Source organism: Hibiscus syriacus, unplaced genomic scaffold (assembly GCF_006381635.1).
Source record: "Hibiscus syriacus cultivar Baekdansim isolate YM2019G1 unplaced genomic scaffold, ASM638163v2 tig00117056_pilon, whole genome shotgun sequence".
NCBI classification, from domain to species: Eukaryota; Viridiplantae; Streptophyta; class Magnoliopsida; order Malvales; family Malvaceae; genus Hibiscus; species Hibiscus syriacus.
In genome coordinates this window covers 5,859,290-5,884,752 of record NW_024063539.1, presented here as the reverse complement: position 1 = coordinate 5,884,752, position 25,463 = coordinate 5,859,290, and the positions used below count along the sequence as shown (strand labels likewise).

Sequence of the window (25,463 nt, the reverse complement as noted above, 5' to 3'; positions counted from 1 at the left end):
ACCTAAGGGAAGGGAGGTAATGACATTCCCGGTAATATACCCAAAAAAATCTACTATTGGTAATAAAACATTACCGGGAATGAGATTTCCGACCAACCAAACATGGGAACGTGGGATTCCCATCCCATGGGAATCCCACAATCCTTGAACCAAACACCCCCTATAAGTAAGCAAAAATGACCAAGTGAATGCATGAAAGTGAACATGCTTTTGATGCTACAACAGATTGATGGAAAATTTCTTCATACTATCATCATTCATCGTCGTTTCACTCCCCCTTGTAATTTCAAAAAGCTGAATCACAATCACGCCTGATCGACCACCTCCTCGTCTTTCAATCCTAATCGGAATCGGGGGTTATCCATTTGGACGATCAATATGTATTCAAATTCTTAACGTCGCCGGAAACCCCAAGCCCTTACTATCTGCTCATCTTCTTCGACGCCATTCAACTCTGCGATAAATCCGACCTCAGCCTCCGTGATCTCAGCCAATAGTTCGCCGTCTTCGCCTCTTCCGTCATCGCCACAACCCGGCCAGCCCCAAGCTCTTCTTCTGCGACATCGAGTTCCGCGAATCCAAATCTTCTTTCAACCTCCTCGGCGTCAATTCCCTTCCCAACCTCCACCTCGTCAGCCCCGCCGCCAAATCATTGAAAGACGACTTGGAACGAATGCAGTAGGTTGGTTTCACTCGATTCACTGAATCACTCATCGATTTCATCGAGTCTAAAACTAAACTCACCTTGGGTCCCATCCATCTTCCTCCCATCATTTCGAAAACTCAAACCGGCATCATCCTCGGGTTTTTACTGATCTGGTTCGGCCGCTAGAAAGATGTTCGACGGCAAAACCGTGCTACACAATCCTAGGATTTGGCTTTCGAGATCCATTTTTGTTTATTTTTTCAGCGTTTCGGGGGCAATGCATACCATATTAATAAGGATGTTGATGTTCTTGATGGACAGGGACAATCTAGACAAATTGATATTCTTCTACCGAGGAACAACAGTACAACTTGGGTTTAGGGGGAAAATCGGTTTGAAGATGCCTATAAGATATTTGAAACACGTGTTTTATTTTGTTTAATTACACTGAACATTTATTATGGGTTAAATAAGATTTTGTTACATAAAATAACAAAGTAGCATGTTTGGCTTGGTGGCAAGGGCCATCACATTTTATGTCCTTGCCCCAGGTTTGAGTCCTCTTCCATGCAAATAAGAGTCTTTTATTCGTTCTTGCCAATACGCCCCAAAGGTAAAGTGACACGTGTCATTCTCTTATTGGTGCAAAATTCTAATTGAAATTAAATTTTTAAACAAAAAAAATTGTTGACGTGTCAATTCCACGTCAGCATATATTAGTGACGTGGACACACCACGTCATCATCATTGTCCACCTGTGCTTGCTTAGTCAGCTGGAGCTGTTAACCGTCAGTTGACTGACGGTTTCCATCCAACGGGGGTGTCTTTTGAATCAGATTTAAACGTTGTGGGTACAACTGTTCCAAAAAAACGATTTGGGCACAAATACATATAATATCAAACGTTAGGGATATTTGTTTGCATTATACCAATTATATAATATAATAGTGTTAAGAGATTTCTGACTTTTTTTTTAAAAGGTCATAAAGTGTTGTTGATCGATCAATCTCTTCAAAAGTCTAATAATATATCAAGACATAAATTTAGCTTTTGAACTCTAACTTAAGACATGAGTTTGAAGTCTAAAATTATTTTTTAATTAGATCAAATATTTTTCATCATAAATTTAAATTTGATTCGACTAAACTTATCCTCTAAAAACATAATTCGACCTGACTTGATCTGAATTATTTTTATTAAATAATCGATTTAATAAGATCGGATCAAAATCCATTGAGTTCTAAACTCGTGCTCATCCCCTATTTTGAATCTGTTTATACAAATTCCTTGTTTTTATACGAGTTTATCCTCTTAAAACATCTATTCATATATCTAAAATGTTTTTGAATAAATGGACCCTCTATTTGGAACACTGATGAACCCTCTATCTTTGTTCACCTAATTAACTCCTCGAATGATAATAATTTTTAAACTAATCAATTTTTGCTAACATATTTATATGTGATAATTTACGCGAATTGTATTATTGGTGTGATGTTATTTTATTTTATATGTTAATATATTTAATAACTATTTAAAAGATTTAAAAAAAATAGAAGTTATACAAATTTCCGGATACCTTCTACAACATCTAGCACTACACATCACCCATCAACCAAACCATGCCTTCACATTCAATCAACAGCATCAATACCCAAGATGAAACCAGAAGTATTAGCAAATAATGCATGTTCGAAGAGATTGAAATAACCAATACCCAAACCCGAAAGCACAAACACATATGAATTTCTTAAATAACTAAACAATCAAAATTGTTCACAGATAATACAATCTAAATATAAAAGTCATAGAATTTTCACATGCGGATCTATGAAGACTCGAAATTCAACTGTTCTAACTTTCACAAGTTAATTAATCAATTTATGACCTTGTTTGCTTCATGTGGAAATGACAAATGGAAAAAATAAAATACTTATGTGATTTTTTTTAAAAAAAATTGACATGATACTTGGATCTATTTAAAAAAATAAAAATTTATTTTATATTTTATTTATAAAGTAAAAAAATAATTGTCAGTACTTTATTCTTTGATGGCTTATTAACAAATGAAGAATACCAGCCATATTATTCCTCTGAAAAGTCCGTGGAATTCTCTGAAATGGCTCTCACTCCATGAGGAGATTCCCTTGCTCTGCAACTTCAGCTCCAGCTATAAAGAATACCCACAATCATTCTTATCCAATACTCCACCTCAATTCCCTTCACACCCAAACACAATTACCATGGTATCCACTGGTTTCGTCTCGTATTCTATATTTAAACATAACTCACATGTGATCAGAAAGAAAGAAGGGAAGCTTCACAAGGTTAACTAAACCCAGACAAAAGAAGGGAAGCTTCACAAGGTTAACTAAACCCAGACAGACAACGCCAACAAAACAAGAACAGAGCACAAGAGGCCACCACCATCCAACAAATATCCTCCCTTGCCTACTGTATCACTGTCTATGTATCTTTCCATGGTTCACCCCCCCTTTATTCTAACTTGTATCAGTTCACGATTTGCGTTAATTATTAATAATTATGTGTTAAACCAATGCCAAGTGGCTAAGAACAAAAGTAATAATAAAATAAAGGGTGTCAAGGTCACCCCTCGTGGTGTAGTTACCAAAAAGTAATGCCCTTCACAAGAGGTTGTATGGCAGACCCCAACCTCCCCATGTTCCCTTCCCCCTCCTTCGTCCCCACTTTCCTCCCTTTTATATAGCCCCCACCATTCTCCCTTCCCCTTCATTCCTTGTTTCATCACTCTTTTCTCTTCCATCATTACTCCTTGTTGCTGCATTGCACCCCTACAGAAAAGAACAAAAAGAAAGAAAAATAATTATGTGTTCGTCTAAGGCTAAGGTGACCACAGGTGGTACTACTACTACAACAACTCCTCTTGAGAGGACGCCTTCTGTGGCTAGGATTAATGGTCGTCCGGTTCTTCAGCCTACTTGTAACCGTGTTCCTAGCCTCGACCGTCGTAATTCGTTGAAGAAAATACCGCCCATTTCTCCTCCACAGACTCAACCGTTAACGTCGACATCGCCGCCTACCACTAGTGTTGCCAATGGTAGCAGGGCTAAGGCGTCGTTGACGCCGCCTTTATCCCCGAGCTCGAAGTTCCCTACCCCGGTTAAGCGAGGGAGTGATCCGAATGGATTGAACATGAGTACCGAAAAGGTTGTCATTCCCAGAAGCACTAACAGAACCTTAGAGAGGAAGAAATCGAAAAGTTTCAAAGAGGGTATGGGGAATGGATTATCTACTTGTGTCGATCCGTCTTCATTGAGCTACTCATCGGCTTTGCTCGTCGATTCTCCCGGAAGTATCGCCGCTGTCAGGAGGGAACAAGTGGCTCTACAACAAGCACAAAGAAAGATGAGAATCGCACACTATGGGAGATCAAAATCAGCCAAATTCGAATCTCAGATGGTTCCTCTCGATAACACCAAGTCCGCCGAGGAAAAGAAGTGTAGCTTTATCACCCCCAACTCAGGTATTTGTTCTTGCAATTCTTCACTTTAAAACTTCGACAATTTCATGGAAATTTGAATGATTTGTAATCCAATTTTAGATCCTATCTATGTGGCATACCATGACGAAGAATGGGGAGTTCCCATTCATGATGACAACATGCTGTTCGAATTGTTGGTTCTAAGTGGTGCTCAAGTCGGATCGGATTGGACTTCAATCTTGAAGAAACGTCAAGATTCCAGGTCACTATTTTTTCGTTGTCGTCGTCATTGTCATCCATGTGATCATAGTTTTAAGGCTAACATAATTTCATGTTTTTTCTTAAACGTTCAACAGGTACGCATTCTCAGGGTTTGATGCAGAGACCGTAGCCAAATTCACTGAAAAACAAATTACCACAACCAGCACTAAATACGGCATCGACATCAGCAGAGTTCGAGGTGTCGTCGACAACTCCAACCGTATTCTCGAGGTACTGCCATGGCCCATTTCCTTTATATTAATCACCGATCGGTACATCAATTCACATGGTTTTGTGTTTATGTCATACGAATGCAGGTCAAGAGGGAGTTCGGGTCGTTTGACAAATATATATGGGGTTTCGTGAATCACAAGACATTGTCGACACAATACAAATTCGATCACAAGATCCCGGTCAAGACATCGAAGTCGGAGACAATAAGCAAGGACATGGTTAGAAGGGGGTTTAGGTATGTCGGACCAACCGTCGTCCACTCCTTCATGCAAGCCGCCGGTTTAACCAACGACCACCTCATCACATGCCATAGACACCTCCCTTGCACCCTGTTAGCCATCCAGAGGCCACCGGCAGCAGTCCACGCACTCCCCAACAACGATCTATAAAGAACTATGAATTAAAATTTAGATATACGTATCCAAGCAACAATAATGCATTTCATGGGGACAGGCATCAAACCAGTACCCCCCCAGATGCATATGCATAACTAAAAAAGTACCCAAAACTCCAATTTCTAACTAATTAAACCCTTTTTTCTCCCTCTTCTTTTGTGTGATTATCATCTATGACTTGTCACTCAAGAAATGCTATAAATGAAAAGAAAAAAAGATGATTAGAGATAAGATAGGATGTGGAGCAGAGTGCATGTGCAAGTTTCAAGGTTCAAAGCTTAAATGCAGATGGAGGCAAGAGCATGTGTGGGATGTCAGTTGCTTTTGGGAATACATGTGGCACAGCCTGTGGTGGACTTACTGCTCACAATGGCATCAGATCCTATACTTATAATGGACCACCTGCTTTTTTCCCTTTTTCATTTAGGGGCTTGAGTTGTAATTAAGTTTTTTTTGGGTGTGTTTTTGCCTAATTTGTTGTGTGGAATTTGGCTTTGGGGGAATATTAATACCTCGAATGGGTCTTGGTGTTGGATTTCGTGTGGATTTTTTTTCTACTTTTTTCGAGTGATGCTTGTTTCCGTGTGACTTTGAAGTATTTGCTTAGTAAATACACTTTGATTAAGTTGACAGGATAAGTATATATGTTCACATGCCATGTGCCTGCTGTCCTTTTCCAGCCTCATTGTTTCTATCAATTATGTGTGGTGGGATGGCAATAATAACAACCTGCAATATTTCCCAAGTCAATGATTAGTCCATGCCATATTAGTTATGACCAGCACACAATTCTTTTACATCTTTTTAATCAAAATGAAATAAAGTATGAACAAACAGGTTAATCATTTTATTTTGGGTTTGAATTTTATCCATATTAAAAAAATTAAGATTATAAAATTCATGGAATAATAATAAAAAATATTTTATTAAAAAAATGAGTTTAAATAGTTATGTTTATAGAGTTTGTACATTGTCAATAACTAAATTATCATCCCTACTAATGAAAATATAAATAAGAACAGAAAATATTATCCATCTTCCTTTCGTTCTAGAAAAAAATCTATCATGTTATTGTTAAGATTAAATATATTTAACATCTGTAATTGTCTGAAATACTTAAAACGAGTTAAACAAATTAGAAAAGGACACTGCCAGCCTGGTGTTTATTTAACATCTAAATGTTTAAAACATCTAAAGTGACTTGAACAAGTTTATAAAAAGAGGACGTTGTTGACATGGTGATAAAACCACGAATAAAAAGGGTAAACTACAAAAAATGATCATTTTTATTTCATTTGTGTTTACTTATGGTCATTATTTTATTAAAAATAACATTTCGATCACTTATGCATTGATTTATATTATTTTGATTATATGGACATTAAATATTACTAGTTTGATGATGTGTTACATTAGTAAAAAGGGTTAATTTTTAATTCAACCTTAAAACTATATATAAAATATTAGTTTGACTCTTAAATTTCAGATAAAATATTAATTTAACTCTTAGATCAGACCAAAGTCCCCTGTCGCTCAACCTCATTGTCGATTACTACCGACCGTTGTACCCAATTTTTAACCTCCTGAAATCGAATCCAATATTTGTTTCATCGAAAAATATCCTAAATTCTATAAATCTAATATAAAATCATTGACTTCCTTTAAAATTAAACTATAATAATAAGTTTATCATTAATATTACTCCACGGAAAGAGGGCAAGTGAAGCCAACAAGTTGATAGAACACAATGAGTTGCGGTTTGAGTAAGACTTTGGAGTTGATTTTCCGGGGTTATTACAATGGCTTAGTAATGTTGTTGTTCAGGGGCACTTGGACCTTTTCTTTTAAGTAGTAACTTTTCTGATGTTCTTTAACTAGAAGTTTCTTATGCAATGCAGGCCGAGGAGAAGATGCAGATAGAATATGACCGAAAATGCTGTAAGTTGAAAGGACTGGATGAAAAGGGTGCTAAAGCTAATACAGTTGTTTCAACCTGCAATATAATCATTACAAAATTAAGAACTGCAATTCAAGTTGTTGACAATATATCCGTGACTATACCTCCCTCTTATCGTCGGGGCCCCATCGGTCTTAATACCCGCCCATCCCAGCATTCCATTGCAAAGGCAAGTTCAAAACCTGTGCTTATTGGACATTACTGGGGATCATTTTATCTTTTTTTGCTTAGCTCCTTAGGTTGGTTTAGATATTAGGGTTTCTTATCTGGGGGCCTCCTTGATATTTCTCAAAGTTTAGGTGGTGTCAGTTCTAACATTTTTTGTGCATTGCTGCTAAGTTAAACAAATTTAATGGATTTCTGATAAGTTGATGGCTTTAGCTTTTCTTGGGGTCTTCCGTCTTGTTAACCATATCATATGCTTAGATTGCGTTTATGATGGATTTGTGGGTACTCTTGCTATTCTTGGAGCAATTTTGGATACTCACCTATAGTCATGGTGTAGCAGTGATTTAAATGTAGTGATTCTAATCCTCAACTCCTGTCTCTACTCTGTAGCTGCACATACTGATATATTGGTTGATTGCTTTAGCATTTGACTGAACTGGATTCCACTGCTACAACCTTTGTTTTAATGTAGTTGCAGTGGAATATAGTTGAATCATCATTCATATTGAAGACAGTGATTTGCTTTCAAGTAATAAGCTGACACATTATGTTTTCTTTCACTAGTCTTCCCACAAAACCAGGAGCTTGCCATGGAAGCATGATTTGTTTGAAGACAGCCTTAGAGCTGCAGGGATATCTGGAGTAGAAGTTGGCACCAAGTTATATGTTTCCAACTTGGACCCTGAAGTCACAAATGAAGATATCAAGGTAAAGTGGCACCTTTATTACAACTTTAAGGCTATAGTACTTTTTGGAGAAATACCCTGAAGCTTTCTACATCACAGGAACTTTTCTCTGAGATTGGAGAGCTGAAAAGACACTCGGTACATTATGATAAAAACGGTCGGTCAAGTGTAAGTACTTTCTTTTATGCTAATTGATTCTGACATTCTATTGTAGTGATGGTTCTTTTTCCCTTGAATCTGACTTAAAAGGTTTTGGCATGTTGAGTTTTGAAAGGAATAGATGTTTGTTTTCTTAAAGCGGTGATGGAAATCTTTGAAAAAGTTAAAGGATATTTCTACTGTATGAATTATGCACTTCAATGGAGGAAGAGTTGGCTTAATTCTTAAGTTGACGCTTGTAGCAACTACTGGTTGTAAAAACTTCTGCAATTCTACTACATGAATTGTACGGATTAGTTGGTAAATAATTGTGTTATTTTGTATTTGAAGAAGAGCTTTTAGCAACTGTTTGTTGCAATCATGCTTTCTATTGGATTCTTTTTAAATTCTTTTCTAATGCATTTACATTTTCATGCCATTTTTAATATTAACTGAGTTATGCTGCTATCTTTCTGTTCTAGATGTAGAAATTGGTGAAAATTCATTTGGAATCATCACTCCCAGGAGTCTGGCATGTTTTGTGAGAAGTTTATATTGATGAATAATTGAAGGCTGCTAAGCCTTTAAATTTTTTTGATGCATGTAAGGGTTTTTCTGGAATATATGAATTTCATATTAAGATTACACCATTTGAATCTTTGAGTTTTTGATACAATATTTTGTTGGGACATCTCTCTTCTGGCTGAAAATGATCCCATTCTTTGGATGTGTAAAGATGTGCTTAAAGCTTGAGGGTGGTTTGATGCTTTGCTTGTTTGATGATGAAATATTCTTCTGACTAGTCCTTTTGTCTTTGTATTCTAATAAATATTCTCCTAGATATTTTACCCATTCATATGTACCTTATATTTTAATGGTGTTTCTTATTTCGGTATCAAATGTTTGTTTCTTGGATGGTGCTTGATATATGATTTCAGGGCTCAGCTGAAGTTGTTTATCTTAGAAGGAGTGATGCATTTGCTGCTCTTAAGCGGTACAACAATGTAATGTTGGATGGAAAACCCATGATAATTGAAATTGTTGGTGCCAATGCAGACGTCCCTATTTCTGCTCGTGTTAAGGTAACTGGAACAAAGGGAAGGAAGAAGAGGACTGTTGTTATGATGTATGTGGTTCTATGTTCTTTCTTGTCATATTTGATTGTCGTTTTGACTCCTATCTCTAATTTGTTTCCAATATTTCCTTATTTCTTTCTATCTTCTATTTTACCAATAAGTTTTTCTGTTCATGTTTTGAATTCATTTCCTGGAATGCATATTTATTTCTAGTCAAATATTAGTTTCTCCTTTTAAGCCATGATCATCGTTGAAATGAAACCTGAACCCTCTTTCAGAGTATGTTTCTCGGCATCCATTCATTTTTTGTTTTTTTGAGCTCTATTACATGGATTCATCATTTAAGGTGCCAGGATACAGATATGAAATATGCATTTAATATCGTATTAGGCATACAGTTTTGGATTTTTGACACAAGGCAACTAAAACCAAATGAATCCGGGAAATACAAGGGACTATGGAGAGATGGCTGGATGTGAAAAACCTAGGCCTAAAAAACCCCTTAAAAATACTCAGCCACCTCAAAACAGTAAGATGATGCATAAGAAGAATGATTGTAGAGAGAGAGTTACGAAAGGGAAATAATAAATAGAAATGAATTTATGTTGATATGTATATATGTTGTTTATGGAGCTTGAGCTGTGAACATACTTATATTTGTAAGTTTTAAAGTCGCTGGTAGTTCCTTTCTAGTCCTATCTCTTTGTCTATTCCTTGCTGATTAATTTACCTTTTTGTATATTCTTTTTTACCATTTTACTAGAACTACCCTGATATGTAAATATGCAGGCCAGAAGCAGGTCAATTGAGAAGATCTGCTGGAATTAGTCGTGGTCCTGAGTAAGTTGCAATTAATTCCGACACCTGTATGATATAGATTTCCATCTCTTAGCATACTCATGGAAATTACAATTGACATGATTTGAATTAATTCAACATATGATAAATAAGATGCTAAGGTTTGTGTAAAGCTTTCCACTTTCATTTCTACCAAACTCATTGCCCAATAGCTTGTGAGTTGAGCATTTTTTCAAGTTATCTGGGCTCACTCTACTAGATGACTTCTCTAGATTCTAGGGTTTAATCTAATTGGTTCACCCACATTTCTTTTTTTTGATAGAAGTTGGAGGTCTCATTAAAAACTCCCTTAGTATTCGTCCACATACTAAGAAGTATGTTAACGAACATAGGAAGGAAGAAAAGAGTACCTCATATTTAATTGAATAAAACGCCTCATTACATATGAAAACACGAAATACCCTCAAACGAGGATAAACACCATTACAAAAAACATAATCACCTAAAGCTCTCACCTTCTCGACCACAAAAATCAAAAGGCAATCACCCTATACCTAAGATAAACCTCCATCAATAGGAAAACAACCCAACATTTAATGACATAACATACATAAAAACAACACCTAAAACCATTAAACCAAAAACATCCGCCTTTGAAGGGAACTCCACAAAAATACCAACATGTATCAAAATCACCCACATTTCTTCGGAGGTAACTTATTGCAAGGTTGGGGTTCAATACTTGGCATTTGCTCCTTCTGCAGTTCCTTGGGGGCCTTGGCCTCCTTTGTATCAATAAATAAATAATGTCTTTAGCCCTTATCTTAACACACTCTATTCTGCCTAAAGCCCGTCATTTCATACAATTCAAAAACTAAAACAAAATCACAGAGATTAAATCTTACATCCTTCAAAATTTTCAGTTGGTGTGCCAGTATTGTCATAGTTTTTAGGTTGGTTTACCGTTACCATATACCTGCCGCAAGGCGGTCTGCAGTGGTGAAGATTGTAGATGGAACAATTATCCGTGCATTGTATTTGTCTTATAATGCATTCTTTATGAATTTTAGGTGGCGGTTGAGTATGAACTGATTGAAAGCTTTTTAAAATTCCATCTTTCTTAAGATAATTTGTTAACGGTGATGAGTGGTTGTATTTTGGTATCTGTTGTTAATTCACCATTTGCTGGATATTGTTGCAGCCGTCGTGGGGGTATGACTATGAGGAGTGGCCGTGGTGGAGGTGGTCGTGGTAGGGGCCGTGGAAAAAGGAAGCCTGTAGAGAAGTCAGCAGATGACCTTGACAAGGAGCTTGAGAACTATCATGCTGAATCCATGAATGTTTCCTGAAGTTTCAAACCAATATGGAATTTTAACAGTATTTTTGCTCAACTCTCTGTACAAAATTGGCGGTTTTAGTGCCGCCCTGTACTTTGCCTGTTGAATGGTTTACTAATTAGATTTTTCAAGCCTTGAAGGGTTTATTTTGTCATTTAAATTGGAAGAATTAAATATTTTCATTAAAGTTTTAATTATTAATTTTATTTTAACTTTAAAAAAAATAATATTTTTTAAATATTAATTGTATATTTTATACATAAAATACTAATTTTTGAGGAGTAAGATTATCATCGTTGCATATATAAAGACTATTAAGATATAATTTAACGATCTATATTGATATGTAAAAAATAAAATTATGTAAATATAATAAAATTAGTGTGGAAAGAGATATATCTATCTAGTGTAAAATAAATCTAAATCTCAACTTGAATTAAAAAAAAGTTTAAACTTGAAACGACCAACCTTGAAAAATATAAATATAGAAAACTTAAACTAAAAAAAAATTAAACCTTAAAAAGTTGAAAATAAAAAAAATTGAACCTTTGACTCAAAAGTTTAAGAATAAGATTAACTTCTTGTTTTTTTTCTTAATGAATATATTTTCATTTATTACTCTTAATCTTAGTCATTTATTTTCACTCATTCAACGGTTATAAATCTATGTAAAATTAAAAAAATTTATATTGTGTAACTGAATTTTATCTGATATATATATATATATATCAATTGTGTACTATTGCTTTTATCTTTTTTATCTTTTTCATATTTTTTATATAGTTGTTAAACAAAATGTTTAAACTATGAGATTCAAACATAAAATTAACAAGTTCAGAAATAGATTTCTTACCATTCATTATTTTCTATAAATATATATTTTGATATAAAACTATTTTTATTTACCCACATTTTAAAGGTAATAAATCTAATGTATATTTCCTTTTTCTTTTCATCCAATAACAATTTAATAATAATAGATTAGAAAAAAGAAAAAAAAGGGGAAAAAAGTAAGCAAGTAGCTGGGCAGGCCAGGCCAGGCCTAGAGCGGAGTAAAGGAGCAAAGGAGTAAAGAGTAAAGAGTAAAGAGTAAAGAGGAAAGAGGAAAAGAGTGTTTGTCTTCCCTCATCTGCCTGCTCTATCTTTTCCAAACGTTATGAAACAAATAAAGAAGAAAAAGATGAATTTTTCTGGGTTCATCAACTTCCTCCAGTTAATTTAACTTTATCGCAATCATTTCACATGTATTCTTCTGATAGTACTACAACTAGTATATAAATAAACAAAAAAGTTGTTAATTCTGAGCAAAAGAGAACAAAAAGAAAGAAACCTCCACCCAAAATGGGTTCCGAGCAGAACAGATTCCCACAGCAAGAACGGGTACCTTTTATTTTTTCCCGTACCTTTTTTAGATCTTTTCATTTTGCTTCTAATTTTGTCGCAGATCTGATTTCATGCTACTACTTGTTTCTCTGTTGTAATCAGATTTGCTTGCAAGTTGTAATAAGTTATTGTTTATTTTTTTTTAAAAAACAAGTGAAAATCAATTGAAGAAGGAGAAGGAGAAAAACATACCTGAGCTGCGCCCATTTGATTGATTGATACCTTCATAGATGAAATGCTGGATTCCTTGGTGTGATTAATTTTGGCTTTGTGCTTTGTTTTTGTTGAATTGTCATCAGTCAGATTTTTTTTTCTTTTTTCTCTTTAATCGTACATATATATGTACTTGGTCTCTTGAACTCTTTGTTTGTCTATAGATCCAGCTACTTCACCACTTATTCAGTTCAAAATCTGTGTACCAAATATTTTTTTGTTGATGATGAACTGTTTAAGTCTTTAAGATACATAGATCCCTTCTCTTTGAGTCTACACGTAATTTATCTTATCTGCCTTTTTCGTTACCTGGCAAACGAAAACCTAAAATCCCAAACATTGAACTGCATTTCAGCTCTGATTGTAAATCTAACGCTAACAAAAGCTCAAACTTGCAAATAAACTTGCAAATACGACATTGCAAATTTACTCAACCATGCCTAAGGTTAGGCTTTAAGGCTGCATTCTTCTAGCCATGTTCTCACTTTCTTTTACTTCTACTTAAAGTTCTTGTTCTTCACCACGGAACTTGAGTTTTCTGTTCTGGGTTATTAGTTAGAAACACCTGGGTTTGGATTGTATTATGATTGAATGGTGCTCTCTTGTGCATTTTTAGAAGGAATTTCATATGTTTTCTGTTTGTAATTAAGTATAACATGAATCATTATGATTGAATAGTGCTCTCTTGTGCATTTTTTAGAAAGAAATATTGTTTCCCAAGCATATTTTCACTTCTTGATTACTTGTACCGGGATTCTGAAAAATCTGGGTATTTGTTATATGCATTGTCTTTTAATGTTGCAGTAGATGTAGAGATATTTGTAGCGCTGTTTATCTGTTGCTGAATTTGTCAGACTCTTGAGAAAATTATGAGGGCTAATGGTTGTAAAATGTTTAATTTGGATTTTTTATTTTCTATTATATGACATAATCTTTCGATGTTTAATCTTGTTGCTAGCAGAAGAGATGGGGAGGATGTTGGGGGGCATTTTCCTGTTTTAGTTCACAGAAAGGTGGAAAGCGTATTGTACCTGCATCTCGTATGCCTGAGGGCAATGCATCAGCTGCCCAGCCAAATGGTTCTCAAGCTGTTGCTGGGTTGACCAATCAAGCTACTACATTAGCTCCCTCGCTTCTAGCACCGCCTTCTTCACCAGCGTCATTTTCTAATTCTGCCCTCCCTTCAACTGCTCAATCACCTAGTTGCTTGTCATTATCAGCTAACTCACCCGGAGGGCCGTCGTCCATAATGTTTGCCACTGGACCATATGCCCATGAGACACAACTAGTTTCTCCTCCTGTTTTCTCAACCTTCACAACTGAGCCTTCCACTGCTCCTCTCACTCCTCCACCTGAGTTGGCCCACTTAACTACCCCCTCTTCACCTGATGTTCCTTTTGCTCGGTTCTTGACCTCTTCTGCGGATCTTGAAAGTGCGAATAAGAATCATTATATTGCTGCAAATGATCTTCAATCTACATATTCCCTTTACCCAGGCAGTCCTGCCAGTAGCCTCAGATCACCAATCTCTAGGACTTCAGCTGACTGTTTGTCGTCATCCTTTCCTGAACGGGAGTTTCCTCCACAATGGGATCCTTCAAATTCTCCCCAGAATGGCAAACATTCCAGGAGTGGTTCTGGCAGACTATTTGTGCATGATGTAACTGGTTCCTCCATAGGGTCTCAAGATACTAATTTCTTTTGTCCTGATACATTTGCACGATTCTATCTGGATCAGAACCCACTTCCTCATCCTGGTGGGAGATTAAGTGTTTCGAAGGATTCGGATGTTTACCCTATCAGTAGCAGTGCACATCAAAATAAGCAGAGTAAAAGTCCTAAGCAAGATGTAGAAGAACTGGAAGCTTATAGAGCTTCCTTTGGATTTAGTGCAGATGAAATAATCACTACTACTCAATATGTGGAGATTATTGATGTTACAGATGATTCGTTTACAATGACACCTTTTCCCATAGATAAACCTACTTTTGAAGAAAGTACGGAACTTGCATCTGGTGACGAAGGACCGAAGGCAGAGAGGTTACAGGAAAACTCTCTGGGTGATATGAAACGAAAATCAAAACCCAGTCTTGTCAATTGGGCTGGACACCATGACGTGCAAGTGTCATGCAATGGATATGAAGGTAAAGTGTCCTTTAGTTGATCTAAAGTTCATTTATTGCTCTGGCTGTTATTGGTTGTCAAGACAAGTGGGACCACAATTTTACTGAAAATCCTTGGCATCTTCACATTTAACCTTCTAAGCATTTTGGATATAATCTATTGCATAATTTCTAAATAGTAAATAGGGCATAGATATATATTTTCAAATTCTGAGTGATGATTTGTGGCATTGGTGTTCCTACTTTATCATATGCAAAAGACAATAGACATGCTCAGCATTGTGTTATAGAATTGGAGGTCGTGATGAATCAAAAACAATAGGAGCTGCACGCATTAACGTAATTGTGCCCTGTTACATGAAAATCAGTAACGTTCTCTCTTAATATGGTGCAGATCACAAATCAAGGAGACAGGTGGCTGATGTCTCTGGATCGAGTATGCCTATCAACCATCCCTTGACCGATGAAGAGGATGTTGTACTTTTGAAGAAGAGTTCGTCGAGGAGCAGGAAACATCAACTGGGCTTGTCATGCTCTGATGCAGAGATCGACTATAGGAGAGGAAGAAGCTTAAGAGAACGTAAAGGAGATTTTGAATTCCATGACTAAGAAACAACCAACTTGAGAAACATGCAAGTTATCAGCTGCTTCCAGATGTAGTAAAACTGCAGTTTAGTTATAACTTGTGTTAATGGTTCGTTCTTTCATTTCTTTTTTTGTCCATCTCCGGGTCAGGTGTCCGACCTGATGTCTCTGATTATGAGTGTAATTCTGTTATATTAACCCTACCTTCCTGCTTCACTATGATTTACATGTTTTGTGATGCATGTAATTATATCTATATTATACTCTTGTAAAATGCAATTTACAGCTCAGTTTACATTTTCTGTGGCGCATGTATTAAGTCGGTTCGATTAAATCGATTACGACCATAACAATTGTTCGATTCGATTATTGTATGTGATATGCGGCATGGCATTACTATTGATTTTCAACACAGTCCCCTCAGGCGTATATCAATGCATCAGCATTGGGTCGTGGAGGCAAAAGTGGGTTGCGCCTCAAATTATGGATTCTAAATTCACCATGCAAACTTTTCGCATCATGTGAGGACCAAAGTTTCCCCATCAAAACAACGTTAAAAGAATACAAAAAAGCAGTAAAACATTCAAAAGATACAAAAAATCTATTTCGTTTTTATTTTTAGTCCTATACATAAAAATATTTTTTATTATATTACATATAAAATAATTATTTATATAATAAATAATAATTTTTTTTATCAAGACATGTTATCTTAAGGCGTAAATATTGTCTCATCAAAATAATCTTATTCGTAATATCTAATCATACTTAAAAAATTTATTTATATTTAATTTAAAATGATTTTGAATCATGTAATATGTGTCAACCTTATCTGTAATATCTTTAATTCTATCCCTTATGTGTCGTTTACGACATTTTGATTTTATTTAAATTGTCATAAACATTTTGAATTTGAATTTTATTTAATTTATTAATCAAATATCTTATTCAATTATGTCTTACCTGGTCGAAGACCAAGTTTAACACATTATGTGTAATATATTAAGTTCTAAATATGCTGACTAAAGATTTATTCAACCTATAATGTCTTAAAGTAAGAAATGTTGGTCACTGTGAATGTTTTGTGTGTCTGTTTGAGGGGGAGGGAGTGCGTACAAAGTTAGAAAGAGGAAAAAGAGGGAGAAAGGGGAAAAAGAGAAAAAAGAAAAGAAAAGAAGGAAAAAAGAGGAAAGAGAGGAAAAGGAAAATTAAATTTAGTATAAATTTAGTATTTTAATTTTTTTATATTTAAAATATTATTATATGTTCATTTTATGATCTATGGTCGAAGGTAAAGAATTCTTTTTAATAATCTCTTCTCTAATATTTAAATTTTAGATTTAACAACGTACTGTGTCCAATGACAGATCCAGGAATACTTTTCAGGGTGGTCACATGTATACTAATAATATAAATTTTTCGTACGGGACAAACATAAAATTTTTTTAGGGTGAGCACCCTCAATCAAATGAACTATTAATATAAAAAAAATCTAAATTTCAAGGTACACACATATCCACCTTAAACAAAGGCTGCATCCGTAGCTGAACGTGTCTTATCATTGTATCGAACACTTATTTATAAATTTATATATACATTTATATATCGTATCTATTTTATTATTTATATTGTACTTTTGTCGTGTATCATATTTAAGTTATTTATAATAATTCAATTTACAAAAGGATGCGTTTTATGGCGTTTTTATTGAAAAATCACTTTTTTCATTTAATATTTTCGATCGACACCGTTCAGATTATATTTTCCGATCTAACACCCTTTGCAGAAAGGTATATCCCCTGTAGCGCGCTTAACGCTGATTTGGCACCACGTGGGGTAAGACGCGCCCCGTGAGGCGTGCCTTATGCTGACATGGGATACACGTGTGTATAGCGCGGCTCTTAGGGCACGCCTTAGGCCACGTAGGGTATAACGCGGGCCAAGGGCTGCACCTTACCTGTGAATCTGTCACGCGTCAGTAAGACGTGCCCCCTACGGCGCGCCTTAGGTTTAATTACCCACCTACCCCGACGCTTCACACCCCAATCCCTCCCTGTAAATACCCATTCCTCAATCACTTTCATCACACCAAATTCTCTCAGTTACTCTTAACTTCTCTCAAATACTCTTATATTCTCTGTTTAAGGTATATTTTATATATTTTTAATATTTTGTATTTAATTTATTTAATATTTTACATATATACTTTTTTTTACAGATATATAATGGAAGGCGGTTTACTTCGCTTGGATGAAAATCATATATCTCGACACTTTGCTGATACGGTAACATTTTAACGTTTTAATTTAATTTAAATTATTAGTAATAATTTGTTGATTTATTTAATGCATGATTATTAGATTAAGAATTAATTTTTGTAATTATTTAATTTTAGGAGAAGGACCGTGTATTAGATCATTTTATTAAGAACCTTAAGTTAGTGATACCTAGCCGTGTCTTGCCGTATTTAGTAGACGCTGGATTCGGTTACATAGGTAGATATCAGAGTCACTGTAAGATAGAACCAGACCTTATTTCTGCCTTAGTAGAGCGGTGGAGGCCGGAAACCCACACATTCCATCTTCTGTGCGGAGAGTGCACGATTACACTTGAGGATATTGCTATGTACCTGGGGCTTTCGGTGGATGGAGATGTGATATCAGGGATCGCGCAGGGTTCCTGGACTACTTTGTGCCGGGAAAATCTATGACGTGTCTCAGAAAATTTTAACGGTGGTCGGATACCGTTAAATTGATTAGATACCAATTTTTGGAAGTTGAGCGAGGATGCCTCTGATGATGAAGTTAAAATATATGCACGGGGATGCATACTGCAGCTGGTAGGAGGGTTGCTGATGCCAGACAAATCGCGTAACCAAGTTCACTGCATGTGGTTACGACATCTTAGCGACTTTCATCTGGTCGGATCACTCAGTTGGGGCTCGACAGTTTTGGCTTTCTTGTACAGGGAGATGTGTCGAGCCATTGACTACAGGAGAAATGCTATCGACAGATGTCTCCTGCTGCTGCAGTCTTGGGCATGGTATCGATTGCCCTTTTTATGTCCCGTTGTCAATAACCAATTCATATTTCCACTATTATTGAGGTAATTGTAAAACTGATTTCTTATATTAATCATTTGATACAACGTATAAGAATTTTTTTTCCTTGAATAGGTGGTTTACTAATAGGAAAAATCATCAGGAGCTACCTGATGATTTAGAAAAAATTAGGGTGTTAATCAATTAGAAGGCTGTCACACATGTATGAATTTTAATGTTTAAAAATCGATTTTAGATTATAGTTATATAATTAGATTATTATTTTGAAAAAAATTATATATATTTGTTTTAGTTTGAATGGGTGCCATATTCTACTGATGATGTGAGGACGGTGATCCCACGACCCGACAAAATTAGTTTTTCACCCGACCTGACCTGATAGATAGTTTAAAAAATCCGACCCGACCTGAAATAATAAAAAAATTATTTTTATTCAATAAAAGCAGTGACTAAATTGAAAAAAATAATATATAGAGGGGTATTATTGTAATTATTCCTAAATATATAGGGTAAAATTATATATTTTTCCCGGGTCCGGTCGAGTCGGATTTTTTTCACCCTAAACCCGACCCGACCCGACCCAAACACCACATAAAAAAAATCCAACCCGACCCTGATTTTTTTTAGAAAAATTAGACCCGACCCGATCGGGTCGGGTCGGGTTGGAACCCGTCAGGTTCGGGTTAGATGCCCATCCCTAGGCCCATCAGATATTTGGATGGCGATGATCCCTTTGATCTGTTATGCGACTGTCGAGTGGCACTCCACTGATCGCGTGCTCCGGCAATTTGGTTGTTTTCAACCAATTCCGGAAGCACCTCGCAATATGGACAAGTTACATAGCACAAATAGACGCGGCAAGACAGATATAAATTGGCTAGTGAGGCATCATGAGTGGGCCATGCTGTGGGAGGATCGACATCGACGCCTTCCCCGTAGAGAGCCCATTTTACTTGACCTCTTGATGGTTGCTGACGGTTATTATAAGTGGTTCAACATTAATGAGAAACTGTTTCTGCTTCTCGAGGATGCACGAGGGCAGACATTTCCACGACGTCAACAAAGACGTTCACCGACACAACACCATCGTCCCCCGACTCGTGGACGGAGAGCAGGTGCTTCCGGTTCATCCTCAGTTGCACCAGTAGAACCTTCACAGCAGCCACCATATCTATCGACTTACATACCGCAGCCATATATGATGCCACCACCACCTTTGCATTACCAGATGCCACCGCCTTCACCTGGTTTTATGATCCCGCCCCCGCCACCGCCACAGAGTTTTATGACCCATCTTGAAGGATATTATGGGTCTATGTTTACAGATCCGACTTGGGGTTCATATGCTGAATATTTGGTAGGTTCAGCCTCATCACCCATGGCCGCAACACAGACACATCATGTACAGTTTTCACACTCAGCGATGTCTGGGTTTTATGAGTTTTCCCAGTTTTCGCAGGCCGATGGGATAATCAGTCATACACCTCGAGGGTCCTTATTCTATAGAGGTGCTTCATCGTCATCGGCTCCTCATCAACAAAATGTAGCTGCTCAAGACGACGACGACGATGATGATGGCGATGATGATGACATTGAGGAGTCACAACCAGTGATACGAAGAAATCCTCCTCGAGACCGACAGCCACCGCCCTGTGGAATACTTTCGTGTCGCAGGCATCGATAAATTTTGTTTTTTTTATTATATTTGTATTTAATACTTTTTTATTGTAGTTGTTTATTGGACTTTTTTATTGTAATTTTTTTATCATTTAATACTTACTTTAATTCGTTAATATGGTTGGATTGATTTTAATTAAGTTTGTTAAATTTGTTGGACTTTTTGTTAATTTATTTTGCTTAATTTTGTTTAGTACCATTTAATATAAGTTATTTTAATTTGATTATCATTTACCATTTAATACTTATTGTATCGTTAATATCAATTATTCGTTAATATAACGCTAACGTCCAATCTCGTATAATTGTATCATTTTTTTAATCTTCATCAGATGTTATCGAATAACATTAACTTGAAGTAAATGCAAATTAAAGTACAAGAATTATTATTTGATAAATAACTACATCATTTCCTCATCAATTGTTACTTGATGACAACAGAAGTGGACATGTTTTTCTAGTATGTCCTGGGTTTCTACAATGCCCACATCTTCTGTCTTGTCTAGATCTTTCTCGAATATCCATATTGCAATGAATTCGATTGGATTTTGGATGACCACGCTCCCTCAATAAACTCGGATTTGGTACAATCGGAAGCTAATCTTGAACCTCATCAGGGTCTTTGTCATTACCTATGGGGGGAACTCAAATTCGTATACCTTAAAAACTTCATATAGTAGGTATATGGGATCCACAAAATGGTTATAGTCTTGACGTGTATGCGAGCAAGCTGCTATCACATGAGAGCATGGATACTTCAGAGCTTGAAAAAACCCGCAGTCGCACGTTCTGTCCCTTAGATTTACTCTCAACGACACAACTTCAATCCCTTGAAGAGGTCGCGACAACTCTGTGACACGAAACATTTCATGTCTTCTAGAGAAGCTTGTTACAGACATTCCATTTGATGCATAATTTTTTTTTCTGTAGATCTGCAACTAATCTAGGGTGATAGATATGACCGCCTTGCATCTAGGTTTGAGCTTATCCCTCGAGCTTCGCAAAAAGCGCCCCCAAACAAAAATATGTAGTCTTTACCAAAGCCGCTACTAGTAAGTGATGTGTACCCTTTAAGGTTGAATTTATTGCCTATGCCAAGTTGGTCGTCATGTGTCCATATCAATATCCACCATCATATGTGTTCGTCCACATTTCTTTATCGATGAGGCTGATGTAATTGTATCCTTCCTTGTTCTTCGCTCGCAAATCTTAAAGCATTGATTCAAACATTCGAGGAAGTAGTTCGTAACCTGATAAACAAATGTATAACTTACTAACTTGCTTTCTTTGCAAAATTAAAAGGATCGAAATAAAACAAACTACATCAGTTTCACTTACCCATGCGCACAATTAATTGACGCTCATCATTCTTCTTGTACCTTCCATGGTAGTTCGCAATAATGTGTCGGAGACAATACCTATGTTGGAAAAAGGGTGGTTGCCACATTAGACCCAAAGACTCCATTGCTTCTTTGATCCCAGCTCCACGATCTGAAATGACACAGATGTTTTCCCTCGTGATAACATGTGCACGTAAATTTAGGAGGAAAAAACCCAATAATCTGTATCTTCTCCTTCAACAAAAGCAAAAGCAACTGGAAGAATGTTGCGATTTCCATCTTGGACAACTGCTAATAATAAAACTTGCTTGTATTTTCCATACAAGAAAGTCCCGTCGATATGGACCACAGGCTTGCTGTATTTGACAACATTAATGCACTGTGGGTAAGTCCAAAAAACTCGGTAGAATTGGCATCGATCGCGAAGAACTCGATCATTGTGGTATGCATAGGAGGTTTCGAAGTCCACAATTGTCCCAGGATTCAACCTCCACACCAGCCTAAACCAACTTGGAAGTTCGTTGTAATATGCATCCCATTCGCCATGAAGTTTGACAATGGCATTTTGTTTTGCCAACCAAGCTTTTTTGTAGGAGACAATATACCCATACTGCGATTGTATAGCTGAAATCAACACAACAATAGCTATATGAGAGCTTACTTTTACCATGGGTGTAACACCCCCAACCCGTACCCGATCCGGCTACGAGTCCGAGATGTCACATTGAATTTTCAAAACCTTTACTTGAACAAAATAGTAAATAATTTTAAAACTTTTACTAAATACAATTGACTAATTTACTTAAATTAGTATCATATGATTTTACAAACCAATTAGAGCATATCAAATCCCAAAACTTTATTTACATGCCAACTACCTCTATATACCAATTACATATATTTTCTTATATGGACTTTGTAAAGGAGATACTGACCTGTCTAGCTCCACATTGCTCTCTATATTCTTTTCGAACCTACGTGTGAAACAATCACACGCTAAGTCGATGACTTAGTGAGACAAATAAAACATATAATAAAAATCATAAAACATTCCATATAACAAAACACATGAACATTTAATACTAACTTATCATACAAAATCACACATCTTTTTATATAACAAATACACTCATGTACATATATCATCATCTACTTTCTTAGCATTATCATATATATTATTATCATTATTTATATCATTATCATCAAATTATTTATCACATGATCTTGTATTTATCATTTCTGCATATCATATAAAACATATATCATTTCACCTAGAACACCCATAACATCATACAATTCATATAACGCATTTCGTATAATCAAAAACATATCCATCATATATATATATATATAGTATTTGTTATAGTTTCTTTAGTAGCCCATGATACACTAGTGAGAACTAAAGATATTTGAGTCCATTGAGGTTGTGCACAAATGTTGTCACCACAGCTCGTATAAATACACCGAAGTGCCGCGTAGAATTGCATCGTAGTGCCACGTAGAATTGCACCGTAGTGCCATATAATAATGTCTATAAGGACCACATATCATTCCTTAAGAACCATATACATATTCCAAGGATCACATAGGTGTCTCAACAGACCCCATACATGTTTCAAAGAATACATATATGTCCCGAAGGACCGCGTAGACCCTCGACTCTTGGCATGCCAACTATACCCCTAGCTCTCATGACACATAACATGAGCATTATCATTTATTTCATTTCATATTCACACATTCATATTACTTATCTCTTATCGCATGTCTGATCTCTTATAATCATGTAATCACATAGCTCATGTCATTTCTTGTGAAATCACACATATCATGTAATACATATAACTCCTATACTTTCTCATATATTCACATAGGTAATATCATAGGACTTATATCTTTTCATATGGTTTATGTTCTATTCTCTTATATTCACATACATGTAATACATATCAAACATGTTTACATAAATCATTTCTATATAATTCACATGTACTTATATTCTTTTTCATATACTCACATAGTCATATAATATAATATTTCATATGACCTCATATATCACATCACTTATATACATATCCAAATATTCATAGATACATATCACTTAAATTATTCATATTTACATAATTTATGATCATATAGTTCCTATCACAAGTCACTTATCTTATCTCTTCTTCTCATATGTTCATATTTATCATACAACACATAAGTTTTATTACATATTTATATCACATTCATATATCACTAATTCATAATATAATTTAAATCGCATCATCTATCTTATTCTTTATTTCTTAGTATGCACATATATTACATAACCTATATTATACTGATAAACATATATATTACTTATTATTTCTTTTATATACAAATTAATCAATTTACTTAATTTAATTTCATATAACTCCTATAATTTTCTCATATCACTCCATATTCAAGTTTCCTAATTGATACATTATTCTCATTTCATTCTATAACTCAATCTTATTTAGTTTCTTTCAATTCATATTAAATCATATAACGCTATTATATTAAATTCTCATAATTAATTATACCACTATGTACACTCATAATCCCATTATTCATATAACTTTTCCACATAATTACCTAGTTTCTATCGTTTCTCGTGGATTCACTTTCATCATATTCTTTTATTTTTACATATTTTATTTCATAATCCTATACTCCCTTTATCATATGATTTATGTAGGTTCTCTTATATCTCTTCATAAACATATATTTTCTATTCTATATATTACGTAGATCTTATCATAGGACTTATTCTTTATACTTACATAAATTATAACACATACAAGAACATATCAGCTCATATAATCAATCATACATACATTTCATGTCATTCGCCTACTTATAATCAACACTTCATGCATAATAAAACAACTATCAGAAATATACTTATCACAAGTCCAATTTCCTTATAATCCTATAAAATAAGATGCACTCACCTGGGCCTCACCAAGTTAATACCGATCTCTCATATTTCCCTTGATCGATCTTATTTTCCAAATGTTCCGAAACTGATTTATGCTCGGTATCTACACAAATATACAATTTAAGGCAATCTATCAAAATCTAACCTTATAACTTGATACTAATAGCTTAAACGACTTTAAGAAAATTAACATTTCCATTTTCCTTTAGGGGGTATCGATACCCTACTAGGGGTATCCTCATGACATTCTGGAATTCTGCTCGTTTGAGAGGGTATCGGTACCCCTTTGAACGGGTACCGATTCTCCCTAGGCCAGAAATCATTTTTAAGCTCAAAAATCCACTTGATTCAATTCAAACGCTTCATCTTTCATCCCCTTTCATATTCCTAACTTACATATACATACTTAAACTCATTAATATTCATTTATCTCATCTTTAACCTCAAAATTTCATCTTTCTTATGGAAATCAATAATCATACCAAAGTTTCCATGTTATCCAAACTTAATTATAACACTTCTAACTTCTTATTCTTATAGATGACAAGTCAAATTCATCCTCCAAATTCGTTTAAACCTTCTTATTCAAAATTTCACTTAAAACCCCATATTCTTTAATCTCTTCTAACATCTTCATCTTTGAGTTTTTACTTATCTTTAGATTTCCTTAAGCTTTCTTACTTTCCAAAGAATCAAAACCAACTTAGAATTCAAATAATAATCAACTAATAAAAATTCTCACCTTAGCTCTTGGCTTCCATGCGTGAAGAAGAAAGGAGAAGAAGAAAACTCTGGAAACTCATTTCCCCTCATTCCCACGTTTTTATATCCCTTAAAAGAGAAATAAAAAACATTCTCTTAGAAAAAACCATAATACCCTTATTACTTTCAAACTTTACTATTAAATCCAATCTCAAAATTCTCCAATTAAAATTCTGAACTTTTTAACTTATTTCGAAATTGAACACAATA

The 25,463-nt window shown here is 35.3% G+C and overlaps 3 protein-coding genes and 1 pseudogene across 4 annotated transcripts; all 4 read left to right on the top strand.

The window, feature by feature from the left end:
* The first annotated feature begins 229 nt into the window (after positions 1–229).
* On the top strand, positions 230–1,088 carry LOC120198450 (annotated as a pseudogene).
* Positions 1,089–3,431: 2,343 nt separating this feature from the next.
* LOC120197973 lies at positions 3,432–5,194 on the top strand. The gene is made up of 5 exons (XM_039199374.1): positions 3,432–4,151; positions 4,230–4,371; positions 4,466–4,601; positions 4,688–4,960; positions 4,996–5,194. Exons 1-5 carry the CDS (start codon positions 3,494–3,496, stop codon positions 5,092–5,094), a joined length of 1,308 nt encoding a protein of 435 aa, XP_039055305.1. The 5' UTR covers positions 3,432–3,493; the 3' UTR covers positions 5,095–5,194.
* Positions 5,195–6,908: 1,714 nt separating this feature from the next.
* On the top strand, positions 6,909–11,197 carry LOC120197974 (THO complex subunit 4D-like). The gene is made up of 6 exons (XM_039199376.1): positions 6,909–7,125; positions 7,689–7,832; positions 7,910–7,978; positions 8,887–9,074; positions 9,814–9,864; positions 11,024–11,197. The coding sequence occupies exons 1-6, from the start codon at positions 6,910–6,912 to the stop codon at positions 11,169–11,171; spliced, it is 816 nt and encodes a 271-aa protein (XP_039055307.1). The 5' UTR covers position 6,909; the 3' UTR covers positions 11,172–11,197.
* A 1,072-nt stretch (positions 11,198–12,269) lies between these two features.
* LOC120197972 (uncharacterized protein At1g76660-like) lies at positions 12,270–15,765 on the top strand. 2 transcript variants are annotated; one of them, XM_039199372.1, is made up of 3 exons: positions 12,270–12,539; positions 13,717–14,899; positions 15,273–15,765. In XM_039199372.1, the coding sequence occupies exons 1-3, from the start codon at positions 12,501–12,503 to the stop codon at positions 15,485–15,487; spliced, it is 1,437 nt and encodes a 478-aa protein (XP_039055303.1). In that variant the 5' UTR covers positions 12,270–12,500; the 3' UTR covers positions 15,488–15,765. The 2 variants fall into 2 exon arrangements, with proteins under 2 accessions (XP_039055303.1, XP_039055304.1); XM_039199373.1 differs by lacking the exon at positions 12,270–12,539 and adding an exon at positions 12,763–12,792.
* The last annotated feature ends 9,698 nt before the right edge of the window (positions 15,766–25,463 follow it).

Excerpts from the sequence above, each read along its gene's own strand:
- LOC120197973 (XM_039199374.1), top strand. The coding sequence starts at position 3,494 with ATGTGTTCGTCTAAGGCTAAGGTGACCACAGGTGGTACTACTACTACA. Across the intron at positions 4,152-4,229 it reads CTTTATCACCCCCAACTCAG|ATCCTATCTATGTGGCATAC; the intron begins GTATTTGTTCTT and ends ATCCAATTTTAG. Across the intron at positions 4,372-4,465 it reads AAGAAACGTCAAGATTCCAG|GTACGCATTCTCAGGGTTTG; the intron begins GTCACTATTTTT and ends AACGTTCAACAG.
- LOC120197974 (XM_039199376.1), top strand. The coding sequence starts at position 6,910 with ATGCAGATAGAATATGACCGAAAATGCTGTAAGTTGAAAGGACTGGAT. Across the intron at positions 7,126-7,688 it reads CCCAGCATTCCATTGCAAAG|TCTTCCCACAAAACCAGGAG; the intron begins GCAAGTTCAAAA and ends TTCTTTCACTAG. Across the intron at positions 7,833-7,909 it reads TCACAAATGAAGATATCAAG|GAACTTTTCTCTGAGATTGG; the intron begins GTAAAGTGGCAC and ends TCTACATCACAG.
- LOC120197972 (XM_039199372.1), top strand. The coding sequence starts at position 12,501 with ATGGGTTCCGAGCAGAACAGATTCCCACAGCAAGAACGG. Across the intron at positions 12,540-13,716 it reads GATTCCCACAGCAAGAACGG|AAGAGATGGGGAGGATGTTG; the intron begins GTACCTTTTATT and ends TGTTGCTAGCAG. Across the intron at positions 14,900-15,272 it reads GTCATGCAATGGATATGAAG|ATCACAAATCAAGGAGACAG; the intron begins GTAAAGTGTCCT and ends AATATGGTGCAG.